The 15,396-nt window shown below is 40.5% G+C and overlaps 1 protein-coding gene across 2 annotated transcripts in view; it reads left to right on the top strand.

Annotated features, from left to right (window-relative positions):
• Positions 1-15,396, top strand: part of LOC104587332 (phosphatidylinositol 4-phosphate 5-kinase 9) — a 52,030-nt gene that overhangs the window by 23,415 nt on the left and 13,219 nt on the right. For both annotated transcript variants that reach the window (XM_088896891.1, XM_010244891.3), the window contains exons 2-3: positions 1,638-3,035; positions 3,864-4,031. In XM_088896891.1, the coding sequence (XP_088753017.1) occupies positions 1,780-3,035; positions 3,864-4,031 (1,424 nt within the window). In that variant the 5' untranslated portion in view covers positions 1,638-1,779. The remainder of the gene's footprint in view (positions 1-1,637; positions 3,036-3,863; positions 4,032-15,396) is intronic.

Raw genomic sequence — 15,396 nt, 5'->3', positions numbered from 1 at the left:
ACTAGGTTTCTGATCACTACAACCATCTTCAGTTGCTGCCATGATGCTCTTCCAATGCTACCTCTAATCTGAATTCCTAGTCGCCAACTAAGTACTGCTGTCAGGAGTTTGATGTTCCAGACACTACAGCAGTCCCCAAACACAGATGATAGGCTCACAACCAGTCACAATCAATCACCACTGTTCACAACCAGTCACAATCAATCAGTCCCCAAACACACAGATGTCCCAGACACTACAGCCGTCCCCAAACACAGTTGATAGGTACACAAACTTTTGTTCTTGTTCACACCACTACTAATTTCACAAAACCATGAATCACACTGACATTAATTCAGCAACTCACTGACCACATACAAGCCCTCCTGAAGCTGCTCAATAGAGATTGAGCATCACAAGCACCACCACACAACCATAGCTGTCACACATGGTACAGATCTGTCTGACCTTTTCAGAGGGCACTACAAGTCCAAAGAAAACATCAACTACTGCCACTGCAGTAACCTGTCATTCAATTCAGGTCACTTGTGACCAACAAAGGCTTCAAAACAACTACAGACCCACATAAAAGGGTCAAACATACCCTTACACCATTCGGCCACTGTAAACACAGCCTGTTCCTTGGACCTTTTTCCAATAAACAAGGCTACAAACAACCTAGTTCTCTAGGTTCTGATCAGTCCAAACAGATTTTGAAGGCTTTCAACCCAGAAATACCAACAGCACAAAAGAAAAAAGGTAACCAACCTCCGATGGAGAGCTTCAGTTGACCATCCACTTCTGAAGTTGTTTTTTTTCTTGAAAAACAGTCAAGTTCTGCGCAGAGGAAGAAGGACTGAAGTGTTCTCAGGCCTAGGTCGAATCTGTGTTCTCCATTTTCAGCCCAGAAAGAAGAAAGAAAAAAAATGAGGTCACGAACAGAGAGGAGCAGGGTAAGAGATTTAGAGAGCAACGTCCTGCTCTGATACCATGTTTGTCCTGTAGCTACAGTACGAACCAGGAGAAGAGCAGTAGAAGAAGAAGAAGAAGAAGAAGAAGAGAACAGTCGAACATGATAGCCTAAACCCTATCAGTCGACCCTAATATGGATTAGCCTCTAATTAGTAGTACAAAGACTAAACTGCCCCCACTTAAGTATGGGACAGGAAGTCTCTATTAAAACTGCCACATAAGCACATAACAGAAATAAAATGACTAATCTACCCTTATTCGGCTAGCTCTAACAGTTATAATGGAGGGAATGAGGGAGATGATATGATTTGGAAAATCCAAGCATATTCTAGTATCTAGTCAATAAATTGTTCCCTTTGAAGTACTGAGTGTATCAAAATTTAATGATATAATCCCTTCTCTAGGAAATGCAAGTAAAATTTGATCCTTGCATAAGTCCTACAGTTCACTCAATTATTGTGGTTACTGGCACTTGGATTAGGAATCAGCTCACTTTAGTGGTTCTAGGAAACAATATTTAATTATATATTGCATATTTGGTGGGGACACTCCTTTTTCTTTTCGGTTTTTATTGGTATTTTTCATTCATTTGATGTGGTTCTTGGCATTTTTATTAGTTTGAATTTCAGAAGCAGAAGCATATTTGTTTCTGTTCCTCACTCTATTCTTTTTTTCTATTTGATCAGGTTGAAGAATGAGAGGATTTTAGGAAATCATTGTAGTTTCCATCTAAAATGCTATATGGCATCTCTAATTTGTCTTTTCAGCTTATGTGGTAACCTTTTACATATCAGCTACTAAGTGACTGAATCCTTTTAGACATTATGCATGTCTGGCCCTGTGGTACTTGTTGGTAATGCTGCAGGAGCACTTTCATGTGCAGAAAGGACTAGATCTCTTGATGCTATTTCGTTAGATGACAAAACCAATGGGAAAGTACCTCATTCATCTTTTGACACCACTGTCTTCAGAATCGGTGAGTTTTTACTTCCCAATGGAGAATCTTATTCTGGATCCTTGCAGGGTAATATGCCAGAAGGCTCAGGGGAGTATGTGTGGTCAGATGGTTGCATATATGAGGGTGAGTGGAGAAGGGGGGTGGGGAATGGAAATGGAAAGATCCAATGGCCTTCTGGTGCCATTTATGAGGGTGAATTTTCTGGTGGTTATATGCATGGTATGGGAACATACTCTGGACCAGATAAAATTGTCTACAAGGGACGCTGGCGGTTGAACCTTAAACATGGGTTAGGATGTCAGACTTATCCAAATGGAGATGTCTATGAAGGTTTCTGGATCCAGGGAACTATAGAAGGACCTGGTAAATATGTCTGGGCTAATGGAAATGTTTATCTGGGTAACATGAAAGGGGGGAAAATGTCTGGAAAAGGAACTCTTACCTGGACAAATGGGGACTCATTTGAAGGAAATTGGTTGGATGGTATGATGCATGGATTTGGAATGTATACGTGGATAAATGGTGGTCGCTACGTTGGAACTTGGACCAAGGGCTTGAAGGATGGAACAGGAACCTTCTATCCAAAGGGTAGTAGGTTTCCAGCTGTACAAGAGCTCTACCTTAATGCTCTGAGAAAGAGAGGGTTATTACCAGATTTGAGAAAGCAAAACCATGGCTCACACATTTACCATGCTTCTTCTGTTGATATGGGGGTTGTCAAAGTAGACACAAACCATGGATCATGGCGTGGTTCATCTAATAAAATCTCTAAAGGAAATATTCTAAGTTTGGGCCAATCTCACTCCAAAAATTATTACTTGGAAAGACGGTGGAGCCTTGAGGTATCTATTGAAAAAGTGATTGGACATGATTTATCATTGAATTCAGGAGGATCTGTTTTAGAAGGTGATGAGAAAGAGAGTGAAATGAATGCTCCAGTCCTAGAGCGGGAATATATGCAAGGAGTTCTCATCAGTGAGGTTGTCTTAAATAATTTTTTGTCATCATCCAGAAGGATAAGAAGGAGGCAGAAAAAACTTGCAAAGGAGGTCAAACAGCCTGGTGAGGCAATCATTAAAGGTCACAGGAGTTATGATCTGATGCTCAGTTTGCAGCTTGGAATCAGGTGCTTTCACTTTCCTGATCTTTATTACTCTTTGACTGTTTTGCATTTCCTTCCACTATTCCAGTGGTGTTAGCTTCATGGTGAACCAAGACATCTGGCTTTACACTGGCTAACCACAGCCTTTTAACTTTACAATTTAAGAATCATTTTAATGTAAGCAACTATGCCAATTGACGTTGCCCTTCTTTTACTAAGTTTTTTAAATCAAGAAAGGCACAGGAAATCGAAGGATTAGACTATTAGAGATGTAGAATTTGAAAAAACAAAAAGAAGAAACATGTCCTAATAGGCCTTAATTCTTTTTCTTTTTTGTTGGTAGAGATAGAAAAAAGAAACTATTAACAAGTCATTAAAATCAGTAAATAGACGTTATGCATGAGTTACTAGTAACTTCATTTGCCTATTTAGGCACACAAATCCATCTTAAAATATTTCCCTGCTTCAGTTCAAAGTTTAAAACTTGAAGTAAATTGTATTTCTTACTGCACTACTCATCTGTGATTCTCATCTTTCTCAGTTGTTTGTTGGTTTTAGTCGCTTTTGAATTTGAATATCATTAGGGGTCTAACCCAATTGGGCCTGGGTTGGGCTTTTTTTTTTTTTTTTTTTTTTTGACCTGGCCCTATGCATGTCACTCCATCAAATTAGGTACCCTATTTGCAACCCTAAATATCATAGCTTCCTTTGCATTGTTGTTTTGAAGAAGAATCATGTAGTGCATATATTCATTCATATTATTTGGAGAATAAATTCTTTATAAACATGATTTGGTATCATTTGATTTTCCATAGATATATTTATGTTGAAAATGTATCAGTATATGGTTAGATACACTGTTGGGAAAATAACACCAATACAAAGACGAGAAGTTCGGACATCAGACTTTGGTCCACGAGCAAGCTTTTGGATGAGCTTTCCTAAAGAAGGATCTCAATTAACACCCCCTCACCGATCAGAAGATTTTAAGTGGAAAGATTATTGTCCAATGGTTTTCAGGTTAGTAGTTTTCTTCCATTTTTTCATAATAGTGGAAACAAAAGTATAGGTAGTGGACCATGATTTGCTTTGTTGCAATTATTTGGCCTGGTCAAAAGATTCTGATTAATGTTGCAATTTTTTCCTTTATAGTTTATGTTGGCTAGTTGTATTATGATCCCTATTTTTGAGTTTATTGTGAGTAGTTTCTTCATATTTTGCTGTTTTACAGGACTTAGTTTCAGAAGTAGTGGTGTTCCCTCTAATTATGTTTTAAATCTTGATATTCCATTCTTACCTGTATATCAATAGAGGACGATTCCTAAGATTCATTAAGGTTCCCACTAACTAGATTTTTTGTTATACTATTGATATAAGAAAAGTACACCAAAGTGCCAAGTCTTAGCTTATTCCCAATCAATTTTAAAATTAACTTTTGGAGTTCTCTGCTGATATATCATAGCTATTACTGAATCAATATCTATTTCTATCTAGGACTGTCAACAGGCTCTGAAAGTCCAATACCAGATCCGACATCCAATCTGATTAAAATCAGAGTCCAATATTTTTTATAATATAATATTGATCTAATATATAAAATTTATATAATATAATTATATATAAATATAACAATATGTGGTTTTATATACTATATATAAATTTATATATAATAACTTCAATATTTTATATTTATAACTTTATATTAATTTATTAAATATATAAGTTAAAAAGTAATTTTTTTATTTCTTTATTTATTATGAAAAACATGAAGCAAAGTCGGATTAAATCTGAATCCAATCCACGATTCCCAAATCTGATTGGATTCAGATTTAAGATTCCATTAGTTAGATCAGATTCGGATGTTGCTGGATCTGACCAAATTATAGCCCTATTTCTATCCTAGGGTTCATAAACATGGTGGTGTTAGAAGGAACATGTGATTACAGATGGATGTTTGTGATTTCCCTAATAGCAACTTGGTTGCAGCCTCATGCTATCTATTTTATATCATGTCTATAGGCATTACAGCATGGAGTTGCGTTATTGCAAGATTACTTTTCTCAATCATTTGTAAAGATTGTTTTGAGTGGCAAACATAAGAGATGTACACGTCCTATCATTTCCGCCTTTATCTTTTTAAAAACTTGATTGAATTTGTTGGACTTGTGTAAATTATAAGGTTCAACTCTCACTCTGACTTTTAAAATTATTTTGTTCTTTTTGGTAGTTATTTCTTGAATCATATTACTGTATTCTGAATCAAGGTTTTTGGTAACCCTGTATTTTAGATGGCCGGTTAAAGCCATGCTTAGGTATTGTCTTATCTTTGTAGGTCTAATGAAAATCAAAGGCTTATGGTGTCTTCCTCTAAAAAACTAAATAGTGGAATTTATGGGTGATGGTTCATGTACTCTACCCAGTGGTTTGATGTTTATTGGAATTCAAATTATTTCATTTGTTTCTTCCATATATCCAGTCTTGCTGCTTTATTTGGATGCAAAGTTTCTATTTATGATGCATCATTTTTAGAAAACAGTTTTCTTAAATATCTGCTTTATCTATGTGTTGAAGGTGAAGAAATGCCTTTCTGCTTGAAACTCTATGTGTTTTTTGTTAACAGCTGTTATTTTTCCTATGTATAGTACTGCAGGGGTACTATTGTACTTTTACTCTTTTTTATTTTAGTTGCTGTCACCCTAGTAGATATATTAAAAAAGCTGCGCCACCAGCAGTATCTTTTGCTCTCAGTTCTCTCTTCTCTCTTCTCTCTCTCTTTTCTCTCTTCTTCCATTCTTCTCTCCTGCATAACATGGTATCAGAGTGGGACTATCAAATCTGAAAGGAGAAGTCGAGTGAACAGTTTTTTTCTTCTTCGCACCAGATTTCCAGATCTTCCGCCCTCATCTGCTGTTCGGCTGATTGAAGACCTCACACACTGAAGTAACTTTTCTCTCTCTCTCTCTCTTACCTTTTTTTCTGGTCGTGTGCCAGGGCAGAACCTATACTAGGTCTGCCGATTGGATGTGAGGTGATCAGCACCTCTTTCTTTCCTTTTTTGTGGGGTCGACTGATCCCTGTGAAACTGTAGGTCGTGAGGACCTTTTTGTGTGCTGCAACAGAAACTTTTATGGTGAACTAAGGGTCAGAAAGTGACCAATACCTCTTGTGTGCTGCAACAACAGCTTTTATGGTGAACTGAAGGTCAGAAAGTGACCAGTACTTGCTGTAACAGCAGTCCTGTTGATGCGTAGGTCAAGAGATGACCTGTGTGCACTATGGCAACACTTGTGTTGAACTTGTAAGTCAAGGGATGACCTGTTAGTGCTGTAACAACACCTGTGTTTTTACAAAAGGAGGTGTGTTTCTGAAGAAATTTTTTTTTTCGTTCTCCCTCAGTGTTGAATTTCTTTAAGGCTGCGTACCCCATTTAAGAGTTGTTTTTTAATCTGAAATCATGAGTGGTGAAGATTCTGCTACATCCGGTGTTTCCTCAATGCTGAATGGAATGAGTAGGGGTGTGGACCTATCCTTTCCCATGGCTGTTATTCCTCTTGATGGTTTAAATTATTTAGAGTGGTCAAGAGGGATCAAGCTGTACATCACTGCAAGGGGAAAGATAGGTTATATCAATGGGAGAATCAAAGAACCATATTCTGAGAGTGCTGAATATGATAGATGGAACCAGGAAAACAGCATGGTCATGTCTTGGCTTTTGGTTTCTATGCAACTTCAAATAAGAAGGAATTTCATGTGGGTTGAAACGGCAAATGAGATCTGGGAACAAGCAAATTCAACATATTCGGAACTATGACACTATGCAAAAATCTACCAGCTACAGGCAGAATCGTCTACTTGTAAACAGGGGGAGAGGTGTCTATCTATGTACTACTCAGACTTGACCTCTGTCTGGAAGGAGTTAGATCATTATCAAAGCGTGGACTGGAAGTGTGATGAAGATGCAAAACTGTACAAAAAACTCGTCTCCCAATAGAGAGTGTTTGCTTTCTTACATTGTTTGAACCCTACATATGAATCTATCAGAGTCCAGATCCTAGGTAGTGTTAGAATGTTAGAGTTATGTTCGGCTGATAAGTGTTCTTATTAGCCCATTCTTATGTTTAACTTATCTTGTAACTGGGCTTGTGTTAATGGGCCTAATCCTGTTTAATGATTTAAGTCATCTGGGTGTCCCATCACTAATCAGGGGCATCCCAGTAATTTCTTGTACCTTGTACTATATTCATCTATAAATAAAGAACTGGTCGACTGGCTAGTACAGTTCGACATTCTATTCTTTTCTGTCATTCTCTTTTCTTTCTTGCTACTTCGAGTATAGCACTTCAGATTACATGGTATCAGAGCATTAGCTCCTTCCTGGTTTCAGCAGGCGCACTCTCTTCTCTTGCTGTCTTTTCATCTTCTCTCTTCCTTTTCTGGGTTGTTGCAGTGAAGACCTAGGAGTGTAAGAGAGTAAAGCAAGTTCGAACCTAGGGTTTCTCTTGGTTGTAGGACTCAAGAGAAGTAAGACCCAGAAGTAGATGTCCTACTAGATTATCTCCAGCAAAGAGTAGCTATTGGGCTACTAAGAGAGGTCTGTATAGGACAGACCTAGTTGAGGACTGATTTCAGCAGTCCTAGCACTAGCCGAAAGAGGGAGAGCTTCCTCTACAGTTGCAGCTTCGTGCTCCAGCAAGACTTGCGCAGAACAAGTGGTAAAGACTTAGCCTTCTCTACAGTTGCAGCTTCGTGCCCCAGCAAGACTTGGGCAGAACTGTGGTAACTTCAGTTACAGATTCTCTTCAGGTTGGTTATCAGTCCTACTTTGTGAACTTCAGTTACTGCACTGCACAGTTACTTCAAGTTGCACAACAAGCCCTAACTGAAGTAACTTCAGTTACTAGCACTGTGAACTGGTTCAGCTACAGCCCTGTACTTGCTACTTCGGCCAGTCCTAAACAGCACTGTGAACTGGTTCAGTTAGCAGCCCTGTACTTGCTACTTCGGTTATCAGTACTGAACTGGTTCAGTACCCGAACTGTGAACACTTCTACCAGCACGGTGAACACTGTAACCACTTCGGCCAGTCCTAAACAGAATCAACTACAGCACTGTGAACAACTCCTGGACTGAAGTCAAGATGTCCTCACTATCCGGTGAAGTTTCCTCTAGAGATAACAGACCTGTTACAAGGTCCTCAAACCTGGAAAACCCTAATCTGCACAGCTTGCAGATTACAAGTGTGCTGCTAGATGAGTATAACTTCAGAGAGTGGTCTGTCTCAGCAATGCTGTTCATTACCTCTCGTGACCTCACAGGCTATTTGGATGGAGACAAGAAACAACCAGAAATTGGCAGTCCTGAATACACCGTGTGGCGTAAGGAAAATGCCACAGTCATGTCTTGGTTGCTGGCCTCTATGACTCCTAGGGTGGCCAGAACTGTTCATCACTTCCCCACAGCTGCTAAAATTTAGGAGAAAGTATCTAAGACATATGGCCAGAAAAAGAACAATGCTAGAATTTACAGGCTGAACCAAGACATTGCAGCCCTAAGGCAAGGAGACATGTCCGTGGCAACCTACTTTGCAACATTGGAAGGCCTCTGGGAAGAGCTTGACCACCATTTGATTTTGGATTGGGAAAATGCTAATGATAAGGAGAGGCATGATAAGCAGATTGAGGAGGGCAGAGCCTTCAAGTTTCTGGCGGGTCTTGACCCTGTATATGAAGGTATAAGGTCACAGATTCTAGGGAGAGATGAATTACCTGAGCTTCACCATGTCTACTACCTGGTGAGGAATGAAGAAGTAAGGAGAAAGGAGATGCAAGTTGACTCCCAGACACAGTCAACAGAACAACCTGGAGAACATTCAGCCTTAGTCTCCACTAAGGGGAATAGATTTTCAGACAAGAAGTCCCTCAAGTGTACACATTGTGGTGGTGAGAAACACACAAAGGAGAAATGTTGGGTCCTGTACCCTCATCTGAAGCCAGCTGCTCTAAGAAAGGACAAAAGGCAACAGAAGGGCCACACAGCAAGTGGGAATCTTGCCACCAACAACAGTAGTGACAACTCACAGAGTATTCAGACAGTGTCATCTTCCACCGCAAAGCAGGATGCCGACTCCTCTGGACCAAGTACTTTGGGCTTCACAGCTAGTGAGGTAGAGGTTCTCAGTCGAGCATTAGCCCGTCTGAAGAACAATTCTTTAGCTTCCACCTCTCTTGCCAAATCAGGTACAGCCTCTGCATTTAGTGCATCTAGTTCCATTAATTCTACCTCTTGGGTGATTGATTCCGGAGCCACTGACCATATGACACACATGTCCTCCTTATTCTCCACATATCATTTGTTGTCTGGCCAGGATAAGATGAGAGTAGCTGATGGGTCCCTCTCCACCATCTCTGGAAAGGGGGTGGTTGACCTAAGCAAGGATCTCTCTCTTAAATCAGTCCTACATGTTCCTAGTCTTACCTCAAATCTGTTGTCTGTTTCAAAGCTTACAAAAAACTTGAACTGCAGTATAACTTTCTTTCCTTCTCATTGTGTCTTCCAGGACAGATTGACGAGGAAAACGATTGGGAGTGGTCATGAGTATGGGGGCCTCTACTACTTTGATGAAGATGTCAGCTCAGCCATGCAAGCTTCTACTACTAGTCCGGAGAGTGTGGAGTCAATAGCTAGGCTGCACTTGTGGCATGCTAGGCTAGGTCATTTGTCCTTTTCTTCCTTAGCAATGTTGTTTCCCGAATTATGTAAGGGCATTTCGAGTCAGAGTTTAATTTGTGATGTGTGTCAAATGTCAAAACAATGTAGATCAATGTATCCAATTTCTAGTAATGAAATTCAAGCCCCTTTTGACTTGGTTCATTCTGATGTTTGGGGTCCTTCACCCATTGTTTCCATTGATGGCTTCCGTTACTTCATCAGTTTTATTGACCATTATTCTCGGTGCACTTGGATTTATCTGTTGAAAGGACGTGAAGAAGTTCCCCGGATAACTATGATGTTTTGCAAGATGGTTGAAACACAATTTGATAAAAAGATCAAGCAATTCCGTTCAGACAATGCAGCTGAATACTTTGAAAGATCCCTGAACTCATTCATGGAAGATGCAGGCATGTTACATCAATCATCGTGTGCTTACACCCCTCAGCAAAATGGGGTCGCTGAGCGCAAGAACAGACATCTATTGGAGACAGCTCGAGCCCTTCTTTTCCAGCACAATGTGCCCAAGCAATATTGGTCTCAAGCTGTTCTCACTGCATCATACCTGATAAATTGGATGCCATCTAAGGTACTGGGTATGAAGACCCCTTTCTTTGTTTTGTGTCCCACTCTTCCAGAATTTCCTCTTCCCCCGCGGGTTTTTGGTTGTACATGCTTCATACATGTGAAAGATCCAAAGAAGACCAAACTGGATCCTAAGGCTACAAAGGGAATATTTTTGGGGTACTCTCCTACGCAGAAGGGGTATAAGTGTTATGATCCTGTCTCCAAGAAAAAATATGTCACCAGGGATGTAGCCTTTTTTGAGTCTCAATCCTATTTCGGGTCTTCTCAGAATCCTCTTCAGGGGGAGAGTAGTGGGTTGGAAGAGGATTCTCATTCTCCCTTCTTTTTTGTTCCCATTTCAGCACCTTCTACTACTACTAGCTATAACATTCCAGGTCAACCTAGTGAGACTTTCACTGTGCCAGTTGCTTCTCCAGATTCGGCTGATACTTTTGAAGGTTCCAGTAAACAAGAGAAAGAGATACTTACATACAGTAGAAGGAAGAAGGCCCCTCAACCTCATGATTGCAACCAGTTGAACTCAGATCAATCTGTCTCTGCAATCCAAGGTAATTCTGATTCACTCAATTCAGATTTGGATCTTCCTATTGCTCTCCGTAAGCCTGTTCGTTCTTGTACCACTCGGCATCCCATAGCCGATTATGTTTTTTACTCACACTTATCCCCTGCCTATCATTCCTTTGTGTCTGCTCTTTCCTCTGTATGTGTCCCTTCCAGGTATTCAGAGGCGGCATCTGATCCAAGGTGGAAAGAAGCCATGAATGAGGAGATGAAAGCCCTAATGAAAGCAAGGACATGGGAATTGGTGGACCTGCTAGAAGGGAAAGGCACTGTTGGGTGCAAGTGGGCATTCACAGTAAAGCACAGGGAAGATGGGTCAGTTGAGAGGTACAAGGCCAGACTCGTGGCAAAGGGGTTTACACAAAAGGAAGGAATTGACTACAAGGAAACCTTTGCCCCAGTAGCAAAGCTCAACACAATCAGGGTTCTATTGTCACTAGCAGCAAAATTCTCTTGGGAACTTCATCAGCTGGATGTGAAGAATGCCTTCCTAAATGGTGATCTTCATGAAGAGGTGTTCATGGAACCCCCACCTAGATATGATGTTGGAAAGAAGGTATGTAAACTAAGGAAAGCATTATATGGTTTGAAGCAATCTCCCCGGGCATGGTTTAAGAGACTTTGTTTGGCCATGAAGAAAGTAGGGTACACTCAGAGCAGTGCAGATCATACATTGTTTACAAGGAGACAGGATGACAAACTTACAGCACTCATTGTGTATGTGGATGATATGGTGATTACTGGAAATGATGTGAGAGAGATGAAGAGGCTGAAGGAGTTCTTAGCTTCAGAATTTGAGATCAAAGACCTGGGAAATCTGAGATACTTTCTTGGAATTGAAGTTGCTAGATCAAGAGAAGGAATCTACATATGTCAAAGAAAGTATGTGCTAGATCTCCTAGAGGAAACAGGCATGATGGGGTGCAGGCCAGCAGACACTCCAATAGAACCAAGCCATGGATTACAAGAATCAATGGGTGAGGAATATTGTGATAAGGAAAGGTACCAAAAATTGGTAGGAAAACTGATATACTTATCCCTTACTCGGCCAAACATGCCTATGTAGTACATGTTGTCAGTCAATTCATGCACTCACCAAAGACCCCTCATATGAGAGCAGTGGAAAGAATCCTCAGATACTTGAAGACTTGCCCAGGGAAAGAAATTTTATTCAGAAAAAACAGCAGACTTGAAATTGAAGCCTACACTGATGCTGATTGGGCTGGGTCTATTGGAGACAGAAAATCAACCTCAGGTTACTGTACATTCTTGGGAGGAAACCTAGTCACATGGCACAGTAAGAAGCAGAATGTTGTGGCTAGATCAAGTGCAGAAGCAGAATACCGAGCTATGGCACACGGGGTTGCTGAACTCTTATGGCTCAGGACTCTCCTTAATGAGCTTGGTATCAAGACAAATAGTCCTCTCAAGCTGTACTGTGATAATAAAGCTGCTATCAACATTGCCAACAATCCTGTGCAGCATGACAGGACAAAACATATTGAAATTGATTGACACTTTGTCAGAGAGAGAATTATTTCAGGAGAACTCTGTGTGCCTTATACTCCATCAGAGATGCAGATTGCAGATGTATTAACTAAAGGGCTGGCATCAACGAAGTTCAGGGACATACTTGGCAAGCTAAACATGATTGATATCTATGCTTAGCTTGAGGGGGAGTGTTAGAATGTTAGAGTTATGTTCGGCTGATAAGTGTTCTTATTAGCCCATTCTTATGTTTAACTTATCTTGTAACTGGGCTTGTGTTAATGGGCCTAATCCTGTTTAATGATTTAAGTCATCTGGGTGTCCCATCACTAATCAGGGGCATCCCAGTAATTTCTTGTACCTTGTACTATATTCATCTATAAATAAAGAACTGGTCGACTGGCTAGTACAGTTCGACATTCTATTCTTTTCTGTCATTCTCTTTTCTTTCTTACTACTTCGAGTATAGCACTTCAGATTACAGGTAGCAAGGATCTTCCATCAGTTCAGGAAGTTTATGCTCTTGTACAATCAGAAGAAAGCAGAAGGAATTTGATGAACAGTTCTGGAGATGCAGTTGTGTTGGCAGCGAAAGGGAGTGTTACTACCAGTGGGGGAAATACTTCTAAGAAGGGGGATCTTTAGAAAAAGATGGATGACAAGGACAAATTGTGGTGTACTCATTGCCAGAAATCCCAACACACCCGAGACACGTTGGGATCTTCATGGGAAGCCGAAATGGGCTCAAGATCTGAATAAGAAGCAAGGTTCAGATATGAATAAAAAGTCAGGACAACAAGGTACAAGAAAACACACTATGGCAAACATGGCTACTCAGGAGAATCAGCCCCCCATTCATACTGTGACTCAGACACATCCATCTGGATCTGACCCAAGGGAGGATATTATAAATTCCTTTCGTGACCATTTAGAGCTCTATGGTAGAGCAATTAGATGCTCCTTCCTCAACTTCATTTGCGTCTACATCAGATAACTCTGCCACAACTTTCCGTGTTGCTTCTCATAACCCTGACACTCATTGGATCATTGATTCTAGAGCATTAAAACACATGACTGGTACGTTTTCTTACTTTCAAACCTATCACCTTCTTTCTAGAAGAGACAAGGTGAGACTAGCTGATGGATCATACACTACCATAGCTGGTCAAGGAACCATTTCTCTCCCTCTCGGCCTTACCCTCTCTGATGTTTTACATGTTCCGAAATTTCCCATTAATTTGTTCTCTGCTAGTAGTATTACTAATTCCTTAAACTGCTCAGTGACCTTTTTCCCTTCTTACTGTGTGATCCAGGATCTGGCCTCGGGGAGGACAATTGGTAAAGGATGTATGGTTGATGGACTTTACATGCTGGAGAATAAGGCTGATCTTCAAGTCACGGAGTCTAAGAGTCAGTCCTGTAAGAGTCAAGTTTATTTATGGCATTGTTGTCTTGGTCATTTATCTTTTGAGTCTTTGAAAGTGATGTTTCCAGAATTGTTTAAGTCAGTGTTCATTTCAGATTTCTCTTGTCAAACTTGTCAATTGAGTAAGCAATGTAGAACTCATTTTCTTTTAAAAAATAATAAATCTGAATTTCCATTTCACATTGTTCATTCTGATGTGTGGGGCCCTGTTACTTTACCATCTGAGAGTGGCTACAAGTATTTTATTACCATTATCGATGATTATTCTAGATATATATGGGTATATCCCATGCGGACCAGGGATGAAGTACCAAAAATTATCCAAGATTTTCAGCGGATGGTCTTCACCCAATTTCAAACTGAAGTCCAAATTTTTCAGTCAAATAATGCCAAAGAGTATTTTCATAGTGATCTCACGGAATTTTTTGCTTCACATCGTTCACTTCACCGTAGCTCTTGTGCCCGAACACCACAACAAAATGGTGTTGCTGAAAGAAAGAACCGACACCTCCTTGAAGTGGCCCGGGGTTTACTACTCCATATGAATGTCCCAAAACGCTTTTGGCTTGAGGTTGTCCTTTGCACTACCTACCTCATCAACCGTATGCCCTCTCGTTGGTTAGAGTGCAAAGCCCCACATCAGCTTCTCTTTCCTAAGGCCCCCTTCTTCCCATTCCTCCTCGTGTGTTTGGTTGTCGTTGCTTTGTCCAAAATTTGTCACCCACTCGTGGAAAATTGGATCCTCGTGCTATTCCTTGCATATTCCTGGGGTACACCTTCACTCAGAAGGGATACCGTTGTTTTGATCCTATTTCTCAGAAATTCTATGTTTCCATGGATGTCTCTTTCTTTGAGAGTGAGCCTTTTTTCCCTGTTTCTCGTCAAGGGGAGAATAGGAATGAGGAGAAACTGGTTCATCTCCCTCCTCTTCCTGATCCTCCTCCTTTTCGTGTCTTCTTCCGTCATCACAAAGGCCAACCAAATTCAAGAGCTGTGGAGAATCCAGAAGTTGTACCTCCAATGCCATTAAACTCTTCAAGGGTGGATCATACTCACTCAGGTATCTTGGTTCCCATTGATGTCCCTGACCCCATTGCAATTGATACCTCTGTTGCTAGTGACCTTGACCTTCCTATCGATTCTTAACCCTATTGCTATTGATACTTTTGTTGCTAATGACCTTGACCTTCTTATTTTTCATTGGAAAGGTGTTAGATCGTGCACCACTAAACACCCCATTTCCCACTTTCTTTCCTATGAAAACATTTCACCCTCTTTTCGAGCCTTTCTCACATCCATTGACAGTGTCCCTATCCCTAAGAATGTGGCAGAAGCTCTTTCAGTACCTGAATGGACAGATGCTATGAAGGAAGAAATTAATGCCCTTCATAAAAATGGCACATGGGAACTTGTAGATCTTCCTAAGGGAAGGGATCTAGTTGGATGTAAATGGGTGTTCACAGTCAAACATAGGGTTGATGGCACGGTGGAGAGGTATAAAGCTCGTTTAGTGGCAAAGGGGTTTACACAAGTGCACGGAGTTGATTATGCAGAGACTTTTGCACCCGTTGCCAAGATGAACTCCATTAGAGTTCTATTCTCTCTTGCTGCTAA

Source organism: Nelumbo nucifera, chromosome 2, assembly GCF_055504915.1.
Source record: "Nelumbo nucifera cultivar China Antique chromosome 2, China Antique-T2T, whole genome shotgun sequence".
Taxonomy (NCBI): Eukaryota; Viridiplantae; Streptophyta; class Magnoliopsida; order Proteales; family Nelumbonaceae; genus Nelumbo; species Nelumbo nucifera.
This window is presented reverse-complemented; position numbering and strand designations above follow the sequence as displayed.